Genomic DNA, 20,266 nt, shown 5'->3' on the forward strand with positions numbered 1-20,266 from the left:
TCAAATTTATCAGGAGTCCTCAGCTGCATGATAAAGACCTGGGATACATTATGTCTACTTATATTATTAAGCAAGTGCGATGCTTGTTGCAGTTTAAGAAATTTCACATGAATAGTAAGCTTGTGTACCCATCCTTCTCTCAATCAACTCACACTTAGAAAATCATCCCCAATGGATGTTTGATGCATTAATATTGTCATCTCCATCACAGATACCAAATAATTTCATGTGATCAATGTACTGGTTTTTTCTGGTATAGACTTAATTCTTTTCATAGTAGCTTTCATGAGGCTATGTTTTAGATTTGTGATTAAAACATTGGTGATAACACAGGGATGTTTTAGCTATGGCTAAACAGTGCTCATGCGGTGCTTTTCCAGCATCAGGTCCCTTTCTGCTTGCATGCTTCCTTTCTTCCCCTTGTGTCTTGCGTGTTTCCTCTGATGAATCATCCTGAACCTCTAGACTTGCTGCTTTAATGACACTTGTACTAGGAGAATTGTAATCTCCTTATCCTAGACAATTCTTCTGGCAGGTCAGCCCCAAACACTGATAACAAGAGGTTCTGACATAATTTCTGTGTTGCTTGATAGTATTCTAAATTTACAGGAACCATACACACGACCCCATCCCCAAAACTACTTCAAATGTATAGGTTATAAACTTTGTAATCTGAATAACACAGAAAACCAGTGGATTCTCAAAAGAAAACAGGGAAGGAATCCCTTGTAGAAAATTTTCAGGGACTGAAAATGAAAAAAATATTTTATATAATTGGAGGATGATACAGAGAAGCATGTAGAGATGGTGAGATGGTTAAGAAAGGTAGGCAGAAGTGAAAGCAAGACCTTATAACTAATACAGAGAGCTCACTTCATAGATTAGAAACTGTGACTTTCTTGTTAGCACTACGTGTCAACAAATAACATCAAAATTTACAGGACTGCTTTTGTTTCTACATCTCTCCAATCCCCAAGGAGGATGTCTCAACTACATTAATGGCAGCACATTAACTTGCCTCTTCTGCCAGGATCTATGAGTTGTACTGGAAAAAAAGGACAAGTGACTGAGAAGGCCAAGAGCAGCAGGAACACACTCTGACATCCTTCTCCAACAGGTCATCTCAATCCATGAATTCTGTGCACAGGAGCCACAGGGTGCCTTCCATATTTTATCCTGTGTTCCCTGATGTTCATACAGTTTTGGAGTAAATGGAGGAGATGCTGAAAGGAGGTGGTTGTAAGCTATGTGAAGCTGAACTGGAACAGGAATATTTGAATTTCAAGAGATTTCTCTGTGTCTCCCTTTATGGCCACTGAATTCTTATGCAAATTTGGCAAATCACACCACATCTGATCTAAAACCCATATCTGATGCATAATATCTGATCTGGGTTCAATTTTGATACTTAGAAAGAAAGAAAACATAAAAAAGATCCAAAACCACAACCACAACCCCAGACAAACTGTTGAAGTATGGAATGAATAAGCAGTCTGTGAGACGGCTGAATAGCCAGGCCCAGAGTGACATGAATTCCACTTGGAGGCCAGTGAATAGAGGTGTACCCCAAGCATCAATAGTGGGTCCAATCCTGTCACATCTTCATGAATGATCTGGATGATAGGATAGGTGCACTGGCCAAATACAAAGCAGGGGCTGATGCACCAGATGCCATTCAGAGGGACCTGGACACGTTGGATTAAGGGGCTGACAGGAACCTTATGCAGTTCAACAAGGGGAAGAGCAAAGCCCTGCACCTGGAGAGCAACATCCCCAGGCACCAGCACAGGCAGGGGCTGCCCAGCTGCAAAACAGCTAGTAAGAAAATGCCCTGGGGGGTCCTGGTGGACACCAAATTGAACATAAGCCAGTGACGTGCTGATGTGGCAAAGCCATAGTGGTTTCCTGGGCTGCATTACAAGTGTTGCCAGCAGTTCAGGGGAGCTGATCCTGCTCCTCAGCACTGGTGAGGCCACACCTGGTCTACTGAATGCAGTTCTGCGCACCCTGAGAGACAAGGACATGCTACAGAGAGTCCTGTGAAGGGCCAAGAAGATGATGAAGGGACCGGAGAACAGCCTGGAGATGAGAAGGCAGATTTTACCTGTGAAGTAAAGCATGCAGGATGTAGTTGTTGATGTGATAGGAACTGTGGTACCAACTGCCTGGATACAAATACTTTCCAGATCTAGTTCCTAACCGTGGCACCTCATGTGCTTCTCATCCATTAAACATGGAATTACTAATGTGTGTTCCCACTGTGATGATGTAGCTGTAACACAGTAATGGCCCAAAAAGAATAATTGAAATTAATTATAATGGTGAAATGAATAATTTTCCTGGAGTCTTGATTAACAGACTTTTGGCTTCTCATTTGTAGAAAATGGGGCTTTCATCTCCAGGAATTATGACTTTGCCCACAAATTCTTGAAAGCCATATAAAGAGTTCTCTTGACTGCATTTTCTCATATCTTTACATTGAAATCCTATATCTACTGTGTTTGCCACTCAATCCAGAAACCTACAATTACTATCATGATATTTCTTCCTGTAGCACTATTCTTTTGTTGGTTTATAAAGAGCTGAAACCTATATGTTATGTATTTTGCAGAAAAAAATCTAAATTTCTGGAGGCTGATGTTCTTCAGAGTGCTGCTTAGAAGCCCTCAGAAGTTATCATGTAATCTTGGCAATTCTAAAAAAATTGAAATCAGAATGCCGTCCAACAGTGAAAGTGACTTGAATATCATAGGACTGAAATACAAAATAAACCATCTTATTTATGCTATTTCTTTTTATCTGTGGAAATGCTTCCAGCTGTTTTCAGCTGCATCTACTGAACATATGCCCAACTGGAGTTTGAAACATCTGCTCATTCAATATATGCCAAGTGTAATAGAATAACTTGTTGGAAACAAAGAGTAGTATTTGAAGGCTGCTTAAAGTGAAGGGGGAGGAATAACAATGAAAGTTTTTTACATTTGTAGGAAAACAGGTTGTTAGTTATTTTTTATTTTTATTCTTCCATTTTTGGGGTTTAGGTGGTGTGTTGTTGGGTTTTGGGGTGTTTTTGGTTTTGTTTTGTTTGTTATTTGTTTGATTTTTTTTTTTCCTTAAGAAAACCCTTCTTAAATGACTTGAGCAGACAGCAAGTTTAGTTTGGCAAACACTTGTCATGACACTCACCCACACACAGCCATCAACTTCAGCTTAGAAAGTTGGGCTGAACCTTAGTTCTAGCCTTAAGAGATCCTCTGACCTGGTGAAGTTATCTCAAGGAGATCAGACACAGACACTGACTTTGTGATTTCTCAAAGAAACTTCTGTAACAGAACACTGAGATCATGCTGCTTACACAGCTGCTGTGTTAATTTACATCCTTACTGTTCCATTCCTCCCTACCTGTGGTTAGTCTTCCTCTTAAAGGACATAAAAAAAAATTAAGATCACCTCAGACAAAGAGAATATATTTTATCTGGAAATAAACCAGTTTGTCAAGCAGTACATGCTGATTACAGTGTTCTTGGTAAAATAAGTCCTCTCTCTTACAGACCTCATTTGGACTTGCCTCTCTGAGGGTCTAAAGAGACCTCAGGTTCAGAAGAATAAACCCAGGATGCCACATTTTAAGTCAACACTGTTCCTGATTTATTTCAATATCTGAACTGCCAGCATTGGAGAAAATATTGTCGATTCTTATCTTTTGCCCTCTTCATATTTTAGTGCATACTGACAGCTTTCTTTAATTCATTACTCTACAGCATAGCACAAGCTCAATCTCTCTCCCCCCAAAAGAATAGCTGTCACACCTCTGACGAAAGCATACATATCTGAACATAGTAACTTCCTAAAATGCAGAGAGAGAAGTCTTTCAAAGACTCACAGCACGATCTTCACAGACAATCCATTTATGCAGAAGCCCTGCCTTCTCCGCATTACAGCTTTAAGAGGCTGTAAATAAAGGTTTCCAAAGAGGAGGACTATAATCATGGGATGGGATAACCTAGTATTCACCCCTACACCACTACTCAGAAATGCCATCGTTCTGTAGGGTTGCACCTTTGCTTTAGGCATTAAATGTAGCATCACAGAGCAACATGTTCTGTTCCTGTTCCCTGCCCTGCCTCTCAACATTTATGTGCACCCTGGACACACAGAGCTCCTCTAGGCTTCTTTATAGCCATGAAGAAGACTAGCACTGCAGACAGGGAAGGAGCAAAATGTGCATGGGTAGGTTGGTGGAAGAATATCTGCAGCTGAGATCAGTTCACAGGAGTTCCTGCTAAGTAATTCAAAGCTAAACGTGTGTCATTTGTTTGGGTTTAGTTTCTTTTATTTATTTATCCTCTAAGGATATTATTTAATTTCTCAGAACAACTTATTTAACAGTGCATTGTATACAGTAGGTAGAGCTTCCCTGAACTGAATAACGAGTTGAGCTTTATATTTTTGTCTTTTTATTTGCTGATCTTTGTATTTCTCAAAAATAAGCTGCGAAGACCAGAAATGAGTGTTAGCTAACTACCTATAAATTAAGTAAGGAAAAAACAGATATAATACATACTGTCTGTTCTTAAAATCTTAATCCAAGGTATGACTTACTCAGGAATAATACAGCAATTCAATCTACATGGTGACAGGTAAAAAATATTTTTCTATATTAAGCGATTTTACACAACACTTGCACTATACTGTTATGTAATACAATACAATGGATTATAGATGACATGTTAAATAACTTTACATATGTAGAACAGGCTTTTTACAGCTGTGGAGTGGGATTTTTTTTTTTTTTTCTGAAGTTTGTCCTGACAAAAACAATTTTTTTGTTTCTTTTCAAGGAATAAAATGGCTAACAAATTTATTTTTCAGTAAAATTTCCACTTTCACTGACAGGTGTCTGATTTCATACCTTCTAAAGCAAGTCAATAAAGGACCAATTTACTAATTCTGATTATGTCAGCTGTGATACAGAAGTCTCCAGCCATTCCTCCCCCAGCCAGTTCACTTGTCTTTTCAATCAGTTGTGAAGGCTCAAAAGCAGTGTTCCTTCAAGAAAAAAGATCAAATATTTGCATGACCCTTTTGATTATCATTTAATTCCAGCAATTCACTGCAACAGAAAATTAAAAACCCAGCCAACTATACTCTCTGTAAAGATGGGAATATATAGTTTTTAATATATATGTATAACTTATAGCCAGTGTATACATGTGCTTGTATCTGTGTTGAACCTCAAACAATTGGGTTCAGACCATGGATTCAGCGTATCCAAATCCCTCTGCCATCCAGAAGATCAAAACTCTGACCTAACTTATTGTCATCCATGAACTTTCTGAGAATAGACTCGATCTACTCATCCAGATCGATCTCCTCATCCAGATCATCAATAATGAAATAGGACTGGGCCCAACACAGATCCCTGAGGGATGCCACTAGTGACTGGCCACCAACTGGATGCAGCACCGTTCACCACCACTCTCTGGGCCAGGCCATTCAGCCAGTTTTTTACCCAGTAAACAGTGCATTTATCCAAGCCATGGGCTGCAGCTTTTCCAGGAGAATGCTGTAGGAGACAGTATCAAAGGTTTTGCTGAAGTCCGGTCTTCCCTTCATCCTCTAGGCAGGTCACCTGGTCATACAAGGAGATCAGGTTGGTCAAGCAGGATGCCTTTCCTAAAGCTATACGGCCTGAGCTTGATCCCCTGATTGTCCTGTATGTGCCATGTGATGGCACTCAAGATGGTCTGTTCCATGAGCTTCACAGGCACAAAGGTCAGGCTGACAGGCCTGTAGTTCCCCAGATCCTCCTTCCAGCCCTTCTTGTGGATGGGCGTCACACTGGCACCTCCAGTCATCTGGCATGCCCCTGGTGAGCCAGGACTGATGGCAAATGATGGAGAGCGGCTTGAAAGTTCTTCCACCATCTCCCTCAGCACCCTTGGATGAATCCCACCTAGTGCCATAAACTTGTGTGCCGCGGTCCGAAGGGGGGATGGGACACGAGGAAGAGTGCAAGCAGAATCCTCTATTCAGGCATGCGCACTCTCCTTTTGTCCGCCCAGGAGCGGAACCGCCCAGAACACAGGGCGGAGCATGAGACAGATAAGCAGAGGGGTGAACCAGGATAGGGACACTGGCAAAAAGGGAGAGGAGTGGGGGCAAACTCATGGCAAACCTGGGTTTGTCCAGGCTGTGCACTGTGTAGTGTGAATACAATGAAACCACATAATAACATCAAAGTGCACACGACAAAGTCCCGCCAATTGCTGCATGCTTCTCTCCACGCCCAGAACTGTTCCCATCCTGAATCGTGTTCCCTCACGCTTGTGAACAGGTAAGTGGCACATCTGGTCACTAATTACCTCCTCCTGAATTTCTGAGGGTCTGTTCTGCTCCACCTTGCTGTCTGCCAGCTCAGAGGCCTGGCTGCTCTGAGCATAACCAGTCTTATTGCTAAAGACTGAAGCAAAGAAGCAACAAAGTACCTCTGCCTTTTCCTCATCCTTTATGACAACATTCCCCTCTGTGTCCAATAAAGAATGGAGATTTTCCTTGGCCCTTCTCTTGTTCTTGACGTTTTCATAAAAACAGTTTTTATTATCTTTCACAGCACTGGCCAGACTGAGTTGAGCTTTTACCTTTCTGATTTTCTCTCTACATGACCTAACAACATCCTTGTATTCTTCCTGAGTTGCCTGCCCAATGTTCATATGTGTATATATGCAAACACTAATGTAATTGAGACTTTTTTATATATACCATTATAACCTCCTCCAGACTCTGACTCTAGGTATCCAACCCCACTTATCCAAAAGGGAAGCCTGTTACCTTTACATCTGCTCACACTCCTCTCTGCCTCATAGACAAAAACTATCTGTTGCTCTCAAATTCTCCAACTTACTAGTACATTCAGATTAATTGCAGCACAACTATTTCCACAGTAGGCATTGCTTGAAAGCTGTTGCTCTCAAAAAAAATTGATGCACCCGAACATTTTTCTGATTTTGAACATCAACCAGTCTGCAAGAAAAATGCTGCTTCATAAATACTGATTTTGACAAAAGTACTGAAGAAGTATTAGTTAAGCATCATAAACCATCTGAGGGAGGATGCCCACACATGAAAAAAGTAAGAAATCAAAATGAGCAGCTCCAAAGCAGCCTCTATACTTGCATGCCTCATTGACTGATAAACAGAGGGCCTAATATTTCATAATACTTAATCACTGTTAGAGGACAGTACCTATCAATTAAAACCTAGGAATATTAACCAGGCTATCCTTCAAAGCATTGATGAGAAGCAAATCAAGTATTATCTCATTTTCATGGATGAAAAGGTTGAAACCAAAAGAAATACCTTGGCCAATGGCACAGACTGAACTGGGAATATGCCAGGACCCAGGCTCCAGACAACCCAGCCCAGTATCCTACTCTCCTTGCAGCAGAGCATGTTGCTTTATTGCCATGGCAGATGTCAAATTACTTCAGTTACTGTGGTTAGAACTTGGTAGACCTATAATGTAGGCAGGGACCTGGTGTCTTAGTTTAGAAACCGTGGAAGAGAGGCCATCTGTTCTGTTTGCTATTTTTAACGCAACTTGTCCAGACTTGGATAAGAAATTTAAGGTGGAAGTGGATCTAATTTCTTGGAAGGCATTCACCTGCCCAGATTCTGACACAGTCTCCAGGCTGCCTAGCTTCCTCAAAACACACTAAATGGAGGAAAAGGTCTGCAGATGAGAGGCTTCATGTAATAAATAGTACATATATATATTTCCTTTCTTAGAGAAACCTGTGTTCTTTGAATATGATCCACATACTGTATGTTGTTTGCAACAACAACCATTACAGAAAGACTGGTTGTAAATAATCACATAATTTTTCAGTCTTAGCTGAAGAGCAGTATCAATCATGTTTGTAAAGTGTGTCCTAAAGATATTTCGTTTTTCTTAAGCACTGAGTCATCAAGAAGAGGTAAAATGCATAGTGAAAAGCAAAGCCATCTCATATTTGCAATTGCAAGTGTAAAAGTTCAGCACTGTACTCTGCTCGTTAGCTGAATTTTTCTGAAGTGCTGTATGATCTGGTTTTGCCTCTTTCTTGCTTCATGAAATAGATTTCCCTACAAAGAAATTACATGATTCAAATGTTTACGTTTACTACCTGTGTGGAATTTAAGAGGCCTGAATATAGCAAAAATCAAGTAATGAATATATATTACAATCCTACATTTCAATTATGCTAAGTGTGGCAGTTTGAGCCACATTAGAAATCTAAAATCCAATTTTCAGGCCTTCCCCCACCCCTTCCCACAATTTATACTAACACCGGAGAGAAACTTGCAGGCCAGAGGATTCTGTAGGGGAAGGGGAAAGTATATACATTTATTGACACAAATAAATATACTGTACAAACTAAAAGCAACTATATATATATATATATTTACATTTCTGTCAGTCCTTTTAGCCCCTCCCTTTAACTTAGTCCAGGAAGAGCCTTTCAAGGCTGATATGTAACCAATCTCTCTCTTTCGTGGGAATGTTCTGGGCTCGAACACTCCCCCCTCACCAAGCTTCAGCTGTTTGTGGCAGTTTTTCTTCTCACAAAGTCCAAGAAGATAGCTTTGAGTCTTTGTTCCACGGTCTGCAGTGTAACCTCTCCCTCTTGGTCTTATACCTTGGTTCGTAGGCTGCTGCAATGTAACTTATCAACGTACGCATCCTGGAATCTTCATTCCTCCAAGTCAGTTTTCGGCTGCCCCCGGTCAGCTTTGGCAGGCAACTCCCGAGCTCTTGGCCCCTCTCCAAATTGGACAGACAAAGCAGTGGCACATCCTTACAACATTGTCTCCCATGTTCTCAATTATACAAAAAAAGCTCAATTGTGTAAGAGGAATAGTTGTTCTTATAACAAAACATCCCAAAGTATATTAATTACAGTGCGAACAACTTAGCTCTGTGAACTGCTTAACCACACTGCTGTTAAAATCATGGCTGCATTAAGCCAACCTACTGCTGCTGTGAAAACAACTTACATAACAAGTTTTTCTTCTTCATTTGCCATTTTTCCTACACTTAAACAAAAAAAAAAATCTGTGCTACAGTAAGTCTACCGAAAGTCTAAATTGACTAGTTTCAGACACAAATAGATACATCTAGCATTAATATGGTAATTGTGAGCATGAATTAATTTCCACAAAGCAAAAAATCAAAAGGCAAAGAAATAATTTTAAGTGATACAGTTCTTCCTTGTGCATTTCAGAACAAGGATTATAAGAAATTACACTCCTAAAACATTGTGGGAATCACTGGCATAATGAACTGATAAAAGCTTGAAAATTAAGTTCTCTGCTTTTCCATAGGAAAGGTAGATCATAGCCGGCAGCAATGATCCTCCTCACATGCTCTGCTTCTTCCAGTGCACCAGATACAAATTCAAAAGAAGCACACACAACTGAATTTTTGTGCCAGCCTAAACTTCGGCTTACTTTCAAAGGTGATAAATTAATGCCAACATTTTACTTATATGAAACCCATTCATTATGTCTTACACTGAGACCACCAGTTAATTCACCATTTAGACGTGTTTACACCTACCCACCAATCATTACGTTTCTACATGTGAATGTTCCTGAACTTTATGGAATAATGAAGGATTTAACACTAGAACAAACTGAATCAAACCCATTCATGAATAAATATCATGTCCATGCCTCACAGCTCGCTTGCTTTCTCTTAAACTCCCCTTCTTAGGAATATGAGCAGCTCTACCCTATGCTCACACTCTCTTTCTGCTTGAAGTCTCTCAGTTCATTACTCTTCTTTCCTCTCTAGTCTCTCTTCATGCTTTCCACCATGTATTTTGTAGCACACACAAAACCAGCTGTGGTACAAGTGTGATATATATGGAGCTCTAAAAAGAATTTATAGTCTCAACTGATTCTCTTGTAATTTTGCAGGAGTAAAAAACCTCCACAAAATATTTAATTTTACTTGGGTTTGAATTGGTGTTTTAATCAGTTTCTGAAAAAGATAAATTGTGTCATGGTATTTTTTGAGCAAAACAATATATTAAATCAAAGTGAAACCACTGAACATTTAAATTATTCAGAATGTGTTTCTTTTCTATAGTGAAAGGAAAAGATGTATTTGTCTAAAACGTTTTGCCCAAATCTAAGTCTATATAGATAACACCAGATGAAGGTATAAACAAGATTTGTGGGGATAAAGCATTCCCAGTACAGTACTGTTACCTCTAACAGCTGTTTCAGTGATAAGGAACCAAAGAAACTCAGTCACATAAAATACAAGCTTAGCAGTGTCCTAAATCTAGCACGTTTTCCCCACACCAAGAAACTGCATCAAAAAAAGAGAACCAAAACAAAACAAAAGAAAAAAAACACCACCACCACCAACCAACCAACCAACCAACCAAACACACACACACACAAAAAACCAACAACAACCAAAAAACCCCCAACCCCAAAAAAACCCCGAGGAAATCCCAAACATATTCCAAAGCAAACAAAGCAAAACGAAATAAAATTACTTACTGTCTTCTTCAACATTTTGATGGCGTAAGGTTTCTGGGTCCCTTTCTGCCTGCATCTGTAGACAATGGATGTAGCCCCACTAAATTAAAAAAAAAAAGCAAGAATAGTTGTATATACAACTCTTTGAACTTGTCAGTAAACAGAGTTGCCTAACTGAAACTACATTTTCTATTCCTCCCACTTTGGGCAAAAATACTACACTTTTCTCCACAAATGCAAAAAAAAACCCAAAAAAAACCAAACAACAACAACAATAACAACAACAACAACAAAAAACAAACACAAAAAAACACACACAAAAAAACCCCAAAACAAACCAAAAAACCTCTCTGATGAACCAGTGAACTTCAATAGTTATTCAGCCAACAGAACTTCCGAGAGCTCAGGGTGCTTTTTTGGTCACACCTTTTCCGTCTCCTGACAATTCCTGAAGGTTTCCTCAGGGTATCAATTGAACATATCTTGCCCCAAACCTGTGGCAACCTATCTTGTCTTTGTTAAGGCAACATTTGCAAAAATTAGTTGCATTGGGTTTTTCCCTAACTGTTGATGGCAGTAATGCTGAGACAGAAGAGAAAAGACAATTGTTGTGTTGCTCCCTGCCCAGTTGCAAAACCAGCCAAATTTGGCACCAGATGGAGCAAGCAGCACTTTTGGTTAATTCAGTGGAAACTGGTGGGGCTTGTTCATAGCAAAAGTGAGCTGGAGTTACATCTTCTGGTTGCCTTCAAGGTGTACTTACTTGAATGTGTTAAATCTGAGCACTCATAACATAAAATTATAACTCTGCTAGGTGGAAGGCACTTCTCTGAGTGGGAGGTTGGGCTAGACAGTCTGCAGAAGCAGGCTCAACTTGCTGTGCTTTACTTTTTACCATCAAGGAAGGGACCAGTATTCTGTCAATTAGTTAAACAGAGGAAAAACCTCTGGAAAACCATACTGGCTACAAACTATTCAGATACCTTTATATTATACCACAAAATTAATGCACTGAAGTGCTATGTGTCATCAAGGAATTTAAGGCATTTTTGAATGCCTTCTGCCCTCAGGAAGTTTGTCACCCACTCTAAGACTCAGCACTTCTGAGTAGCAGCAGATCTTTAAGCTAGAGGGAACTGCAGTTTTCATACATGACTTCCTGAATAACCACTGCAGAACTGCATACAGCAACTCTGCAGTGAGTTAATTTCATATATACCCCACACCAAATTGTATAGCAGATCTCTGAACCAGAGGCAACCCACTTCAGTATGTCTATAGGAGATGACCACGAGCTGCACAATGACATGAGCAGCTTTCTTTTGAACAAGCAACAAGAATGGCACAGTCATTCTTGACTATGTGAATAAAGATATGACACCAGTTTTATTATTCTGAGTGCAGTGCTGTACAAAACTGCCATGCGTGCTCTGCCCCCTCAGCATGGGCACAGGTGCCAGATAAGGCTCTGAGTAGGCACATCCATATTTTTATGAGTACATCTGTGAGCACAAGAACTGGCATTTGATTGAGGAGAGAGCTCTTCATCAGGAAGGATCACCTATGGCAAGGGTTATGCAGCATAATCATTTGAGGTCTTGTGTGCATCACACATAAAGTAATCTTCACTTCATCTCAAATGTTAAAATGATTTGTCTCTCATAACAGTGTATTGATAAATGTGTGGGAGTACTGTAAGCTTAAGTGACTCCCAGAATCATTACATGAATTTAATTAGATCTTCTCTCCTTGGCCAAATCCAATGCAGCAAGTAGAAAAAACTCTACCACATTAAAAAAACCCCTCACATCTTTTAAATGCAAACAAAAATGTTAAAAGGCAGAATTCTAAGAACCTGCTGTAATAAGGTTTCTATCTCCAGTATTTCACTTCAGGACTTTAACGGAGAAGTCAGTGCATAAACTGCAAATCACTCTTGTACCGTGCTTCACATATGCAGAGTACAATATAAACATTAAACTCAGTAGTTTACATGTGTACTTACTAAATAGGTAGCACACTTTCTAATAATTATTGTATTTGAGTGAGAGCAGAATTAGATAAGCTGTGCAACTGATGTTCCAAATAAATAGATTACCACTCCTGTGCACATTTCTAGGTGTTCACTGATGTTGTAGCAATGGAGGACAGTAACTGTCTCTCAGTAGTGCTTGTGTCACTGTTTGCTTTACCAGTTTGTAACCTGGTGCTGCAAAATCTTCAATGTGAATAAGAACCTATGCAGCAGGTTCTATAAGAACCTGATGATTTAACAGCAGTGTCTTGGTGATGAGACAGACAGCTATACCACCAAGGATATTATCACACCACCTTTAACTTGACTGTACCCAAGGCTGGAAGACAGGCAGCATAATGCTTGAAAAAAGAATATGACAGTCTGGGGACATGGGAATTTACAAGAACAAATCCAGATGAGCAGTTTGACATCAGGCTCATTGGTCACTGTTCAAAACACACACAGAGGGACTACTTTAGAAATTATTCCCTATTGCAGAGACTTCCGACAGCACATCCCTGGAGTCCTAATTTGGGGAAATACTTATGACAAAATATCACAGGACTTGGAAACATTTTCAAAGAGTTCACTTCTAGTTTATGTGTCTATAGCCAGCTCTGACAGTCATGTTCCCACCAGCCAGGAAAGAGATCACCAAGCTAGCAGTTAACACTGCCTTCATCTTCCATGCCAGAAACCAGCACTGGAACTCAGGAACAGGATGGCAACCTGCTTACACCATGCCTGGTGCAAAACTTAGCAGAGAACTACTACTAGTACAGACCTGACTCCTTGTCTGTTTGGTGATAGCAGGATCTCTTCGCTTCTCCCCATTTGAAAAAAAAAAAATGTGGTGGGAGGTGGCGGGGTTTTCAAGGGCAGAAATCAGCCTATGGGTCTTAACGTAAATGTGCAAACAGAACTGCCTCATGCAAATAAGGGCTTATTTTGACTTCCTGCTGGAGCTCAGCAAGTCTTCTGCTGAATCAGCACATACAGCTTTCCTGAGACTGTGTGACTTAGAAGGTCACCAATTGGAGCAATCCAAGCTTTCACCACCAAAGAGCAATGGGAAGATTCAGATGCAAAAATCTCACATGCAACTGAAAAGCTGCTAACCTCTTGCCCTTATCCTAAGCTTTTTCACATCAAACCTTGACTGTCATCAACCAGGCTCTCAGAACCTCTTCTGGAATTTGCATCAATGGAAAATTTCTTTGATACATTTGGTCAGAATACACAAATATGCAGAAACCAAGAATTCTTATGGCAACATGCCACTTTCCACAGGCGTGGAATTCATGGCCAGATAGGAAGACCACAAGGCTCTCAATGTCCCATTTTCTGCTGGTGGTGTTTCCCTTCATCTAAGTGATAAATATCAATAGTGCCATAGAAAGAGATCACCTAAATTCAAAGGTTAAGGCACAGATTTGATAAGCAGCAGATAACAACACTGCAGCGTTAACAGTTTAAATGAGAGGACCCTATGAAGAAACTGAGAAGACCCTAAGCCCAAGCAGCTACTATCACTTGCAGCAGTACCTTGCAGTGTGTGACTGACAAGCAACTCATTCCAAATTCAGCCCAGAAAACAGAAATTAAGCCTGTCATATTCCATAAGATTACTCACTGTATTGTGTTTGTCTATTTGGAATTGATTCTGTTGGTTCTTCCCTCTTTATAGTTAGTGAATATATACATATGTATCTGTCTTTGCACATATTTGTACACATTTATACAAAATATTTGATTATGTATATTTGTGGATGTAAGCATGCATTTTTTTGCCTCTAAAGAAAATTAGGCTTAAAGGAGCATTCAGCGGCTGCTGCTTTTTTGCATCTCTGCCTGTAACAATCTACCTGAACTAAAAAAATATAAATTATTTGAAGTTGGCTGGAATAATACCAAAAAAGAGGCATATTCTCCAAATATGTAATTGGCCAAGTTATAGAATACTATTTAAAATTCCTGCATGGTTGAAAATATTGTCATTCTCTTTTACTGACATTCATGTTTCTGTTTGGAAATCTGCTTAACAATTCTGTTAAAGATTTACTTTTAAAAGCCCGGGTATAAGTGTGAACATGCTAAAGAACAACAGCAACAACAACTACTAAAAACCCAGATCATTTTAGTGCATGTGGTATATACTTTACTACATATATGTGCTTTTATACTCAGTTTTGAACTTACAAAAAGCCTAAAAATAATGTATACATCTTAACTGCTTTTTCAGAATGAACAACCAAAGCACCACCTAAAATGAGGCCAACAACGCATGAGAAAGCTTATGATGTCCTGCACATAGAATGTATCACAGCTGTGACACAAAAAAGTCAGTATTAGCACAGAAATAGTGAAGTACAAAATACTGAAGTACAAATATTCAGCACACAATAAACTCACTCATTAGTCAAATGATTGCTTTAAAAATTTAAGGTATTAAAAGTGCCATTTAATATGTGAAAATAGACTAAGAATTAATGACTGATCTCTGCATTTGTGTTGCTTTCCACACAAATTCAAAAAACATTTTTAAAATATTTAAGATGTATGTGCAGAACTTCTCCCCCCCTTCCCCAATATACAATTCGTTGAGTGTTATGGATTATTTTTCTTCTTATTATCTTCACATGTTATTGAATTTCCAATTATTTTAGAAGGACACTGTTTTAGAGGATGGACAGTGCCCTGCCTGTACTACAGAGTCCAGACTGTGAAACAGAGAGAAAAGGCATGGTCACACTTCAAATACATGCAGTCAAAAATAGTGGTGTCAGCGCAGATGGAAGGAAGGCAGAGACGCCCAGGAGGTGTGTTAAGGAGGTGGAAGTGATCAACAGAATTTGCACATAAAGGAGAGAATGGAATTTGCAGGATCCCGCAGTGTAGACTGGCAGAGAGACAAAAGGCAAAGCAAGAAAAGACAGAATTTGACCCAGTTTGGAAAAAGCCTTTCTTCCCCCAAACCCACAAAAAGCTTCTGCCTCTGAAACAGGAATGGTGACCAAAATGAAATGCAGCCATGTGTTTACTTGCTCATATTAATTAGGGCAGGTGAATTCCTAGAGCTGCAGTTTTTATAATAAACAGTCATTGACTTTATTTTACTGGAAGAAAGAAATTTGGTCTTTTCAAAAGTAGGTCAGCATCTCCACACCATGCTCCCTCATTCTGGGTTTTATACTGCCTTTTGAATCAACTCAGGATGAATACAGACCTCTATGTAATCTCCTGCAAATTTCATTTGGATTAAATTCTTTAAGGTCTGAATTGATTTTTGAAAAATAAATTGGTTTGTGCTTCATGCAGTCAAACAATGATTACACAATCTAGTTTGTCCAAAAAAAGTCAGGTGAAAGAATGATCAGTCCCCAAAAAACTGTACTTGGTACAAAGCCATGGAAATCTGTGCTGCCAAAACCGCAGTAACAGGTCAAAATCCAGTATTGGTTTCCACAAAGAATACTGATTTTTTTTTTGTACAGTTTACAGAAGTATAAAGTTAAACCACATTAATTTACTCTTCCTTACATATAAACTAGGTCAAATGCATTTATAGAAGTGAAATTACTGTTCCTAGACTTCAAAATTAAATGTCCTTTTTGAAGTTAACTACTGAAAAGAACAAACAAAAACAAACAAACAAAAAAAGAGACAAAGCTCTTGACACACGCAGAAATGAAAATAAACTAAAAATGCATACTCCATGGCATTACTGCTATTGGCTTCACTTAGAAAAGCACATACATGCAAATTAGGAAATTCTCACAACTTTCGTTTCATGTGAAAGTATCAAAACGAATTTTGTTTTTACAGTAATCTGAAAAACAATTCTTAAATTATTCAAATCTAATCTAAAAGCTTCTTCTAAACACCAGCACCAACATATAAAGGACTTACAGGCAATTGCACACAATGCAGCCCTCCTTTCCCCCTCATTATTTCACAACTTGTAAAGAGAATGGAAAATTTCAAAAAATGTACATAACTTAGGAGAGGAAAAAACCCTTGAACTCCCACATCCTACTAGGAATGAAACTAATCTTTAAAGAAGGCAAGGTTAGTGGAAAAAGCATACACAGTTCTGGAAAAGAAAGCTAATTGCATTGCATTCCAAAGTTCTGGCTGGTTTGATTTTGAGAATGAAAACATCCATACCTTTTCAGTTTTTCATTCTGTGACTTTAAGCTGCTGAGTTTATTTTCTAGTATTTGAGGTGAAAGGCCTTTTTAGCAATTGATTTCTGTTCAGGCTGGCCTGCAAAGGCAGTGCAATAAACCAACAATATATTTTTTATATTCAGCCTTCACTGCATTCAGCAGACAAACAAAAGGAGCACAACAAAAGACACAGACCATTTTGAAAGAAGCTGTAATCAAACTAGTGCTTGCCAATATTCTTGAACCCATAACTGCTACAGATAACAATTTGTAGAACTGTAATCTTTTAGACGTGGGCTAGTTTGGCTGGTGAAAAACTAATTAAAATGCAGCAGTCCAAGCCACTCCTGCTGTGGTGGCTAGACCAGCAGCTGCTAATTCCTGGTGAGATTGCAGCAGTATATTTCTAACTCACTTCCAGTGGGGCTTCTCCTTCAAGGATTGCAGGAAATTTATAGAAAAAAACTTCTATTCCACAAGCAGTCTAAACACTCTCTTGTTACACCTGGAATTACTGCCTTTTTAAACAGCAGACTTTCAGTTAGGAGTCAAATTAGCTTTGACTTGCATTGTCTAATACCCATGTTAACATTTGATTATTTCCCCCATCTCAAATGCTACTTAAATCTGTTGAGCTGGTAGATAAATACTGAGAACCATACGCAGACTGCATCTGTCTTCCCTGTCTTTCATTAAATGGAACCAGCTGACTCAAACTTACTAAAAGTGCAAGAATCATTATGTCAGACATTGATTTAAAAGCATGGAAGGAAAACTCAGACTACGCTGAATTTCAGAGGTTACTACTATACTGTGCGTACATTGCACTCCTCAGAATAACTCAACTTTCAAAAAGTTTGTTCCTTCAGTAAGACTGTTGAAATGAAGATATGAGGTGAAGATCAGAGTACTTCCTACGGCACTGAGTAAGAAAAATATATAGAAAATATAATTCACTATTTCCTGTTTTTCCTGTAGCCTCTTTAAAAAGCTGAGTTAGACTGCACGTAAGAATAACTGTATTTCTAAAACAGCAGGCAAGTTCTCAACAGGAAAACCAATTTCTTTCCTACCAAGTCTGGAAAAAACATACCACTGAAAGTTGGCTGAAAATGAACTCATAATAGTGTGAAGTTGACTTTTCAACATGAAGTTCCTGAGTCCAATAGATCCTGAAACTGATTTTGAATATTTTATTTAGAACTGAGTTTTATTTGAGAGTACTATTCTCTCTTCAGGGACCAGGCAGTACTTACCTACTCACATTTAGGCAGTTCAATGAAATAGGGAGAACAAAGAAAAGGAGGTAGAAGAGTGGACAAAGTAAAGTCATTTTTAAGATCTCATGCATATTTTTGTCCTTAGTACTGAATTTTGGACACAGTGAGGCATGTTTTCAAAACCAGGTGCTTACACTATCTGTGTAAGATGCAGACCCAAATCCTTGGGTTGGCAGTCTTGGACATATTCTTACAGCCAAAGATGCTGTGCCTACACTTCCTGTCTATGTGACATTCCCTGCAGCTACTGGCCCTCCCTAAGCATGACACGAAGCTTCATGACTGAAACAATGAACACAGCTTCCCTGGAAACATGTCTTACTTTAAACACCATTTAAACCACTATCTCATAAGCAGCACTTTTTTCTTCTCCTCTTAAAAGATACTGATGACGAATAAACATGGTTTATTCAATCCTAATGAAGAGTACATGTGAGGAGAAAGAGCACTGAGCACTAAAACTGTTGTAAAACCTTCTAAAGTGGGCTGGAAGACCTTCCTTCCTGGGTCATTGCAGAACTACCTGCCTGCTTTTTCTCTGGTGACACATTCCTTCAAGAAGTGTTTTAAACAGCCTGTACGCTGAGCAGGTGTCAACATCATTGATTACTGCTCCTCATGATAATCTCCGGGTGCAGAAGGCAAACTGGCCTTTTCACTAAATGACAACATGTGGTAGTATGAACATCTTCACACATACATTAATGACTCTTGGTTTTCCTGGTGGAGGGAAGCGGAGTAAGAACAGAGGTTATGAACTTTTAACATCTTGCCCTGTATATAAAAAAGTAACCTTTTAAAATCAGACAGGGAAAAATTCACAGCTATTCATGTCTGTATAGCTCAATCCATCTTTAAACAAACTTCTTAATCAGCTAATTTAGGCCTAGTCATTTTTGGGATTCCACAAGCTCTTGTGCCCATGGTTATCCTCAATAGCTCTCATTTTGGTAAGCTACACAGCTTTCCCCTTGAGGTTTTGTGTTCTGCTGAATCATCAACTCCTGTGCAATGGCTTCTCTGAAATAAATTGCTTTTCCCAAGACGTTTATGTTCAGTGCCATCCCAAGATCCTTTCCCACAAGACAACAAATAAAATTTTAATACATAGCAGATTTAAAAGTTCCTGGGCTTTTTTCTAGCCACTCTCCATATTTCCTTCTTTAAAACCGGTGGGACAGACATTTCTAAACATAAGATATAAGATTGAAAGCCAGACAATGCAAAAGAGTTGAGAGGAATGTATAGTATTTCACTAATGCTCCCTAAATGAACACCTTTTATAATGTTTTGTGTATTCTGATCATACTTATATACATTCTCAAAGGATAAACTGAAATAACTGATTTTCCATAAGAGAGAGAGTACTTTTAATCTGTCATTTCTATTATTTTTGTAACAGTCAGAAAACCTAATTTGTCATTGTCATAACAATGATCTGCAGATTTACACTTGGTTGTTATTTTATTGCATTAACAAAGCTACAGGAAATAGCTTTTACAGTAAGCTTTTGCACACAGTAAAGCTGCAGCAGAGAGGAATTGCTACTACATATAAAACAGAAAAAAAATACTTGAGAAAATGAAGAGGACATTAAGGCAATATACTCTACTACAGGTTTTGTCAGAGGGGTTATTTCCATTAGAGTGATAAGTTTTGCAGTCCTGCCAAGTCTGATGACTGAATGCCAACTTACTGAAAGGGTAGGGGAGGTATCAAGTCAGGCCTGATCTTCCAAAAGTATAAGGCCCAAACTTTCTAGCTGCATAGACTTTGATTCTGGTGGCTGGGAAAGACTTAAGTAGGTGTAGATCTTCTCTAAATACTGGATTTTCTATGCACACAGAGAGGAATGGTGCTGCATCAGTCCTTAGCTATCCCTGCAGATGCCCTGGAGCACTCCCCTCCACCCACCCTGGTCCCACCCACTCCAAGGGACAAAGAGGGCAGAAAGCTGGGTTCACCACACATACCTTCATTCTCAGAGACACATGTTCCCCTTGCATGACTGTGGTGAGTGAAATTTGACAGAAAACCTGAGATAAGTGTTGAGATAAGGACAGAGAGGTCTACTACAATCACTGTCATGGGCAAAACAGAGTGAGAACTGGAATGAAAAATCTTACATCAGAATAAATTTTAATCATGTTAGTTTCATGCTTGGACAGAAATATCTTGTTGTGCCTTTGTGGGTGTAATTGTTTATGTGGCTTTTACTTTACACTGGTGTACAGCAGAAAGCCAAGAATGTTAATTCTACACAAAAC

At 39.1% G+C, this 20,266-nt stretch overlaps 1 protein-coding gene across 1 annotated transcript in view; it reads right to left on the minus strand.

The window, feature by feature from the left end:
* Nucleotides 1-20,266, minus strand: part of CAMK4 (calcium/calmodulin dependent protein kinase IV) — a 147,126-nt gene that overhangs the window by 75,080 nt on the left and 51,780 nt on the right. The window contains exon 2 of the mRNA XM_017812752.1: nucleotides 10,555-10,633. Coding sequence (XP_017668241.1) covers nucleotides 10,555-10,633 — 79 coding nt within the window. The remainder of the gene's footprint in view (nucleotides 1-10,554; nucleotides 10,634-20,266) is intronic.

The sequence above is a fragment of the Lepidothrix coronata genome, unplaced genomic scaffold, assembly GCF_001604755.1.
Source record: "Lepidothrix coronata isolate B3197 unplaced genomic scaffold, Lepidothrix_coronata-1.0 Scaffold37, whole genome shotgun sequence".
NCBI classification, from domain to species: domain Eukaryota; kingdom Metazoa; phylum Chordata; class Aves; order Passeriformes; family Pipridae; genus Lepidothrix; species Lepidothrix coronata.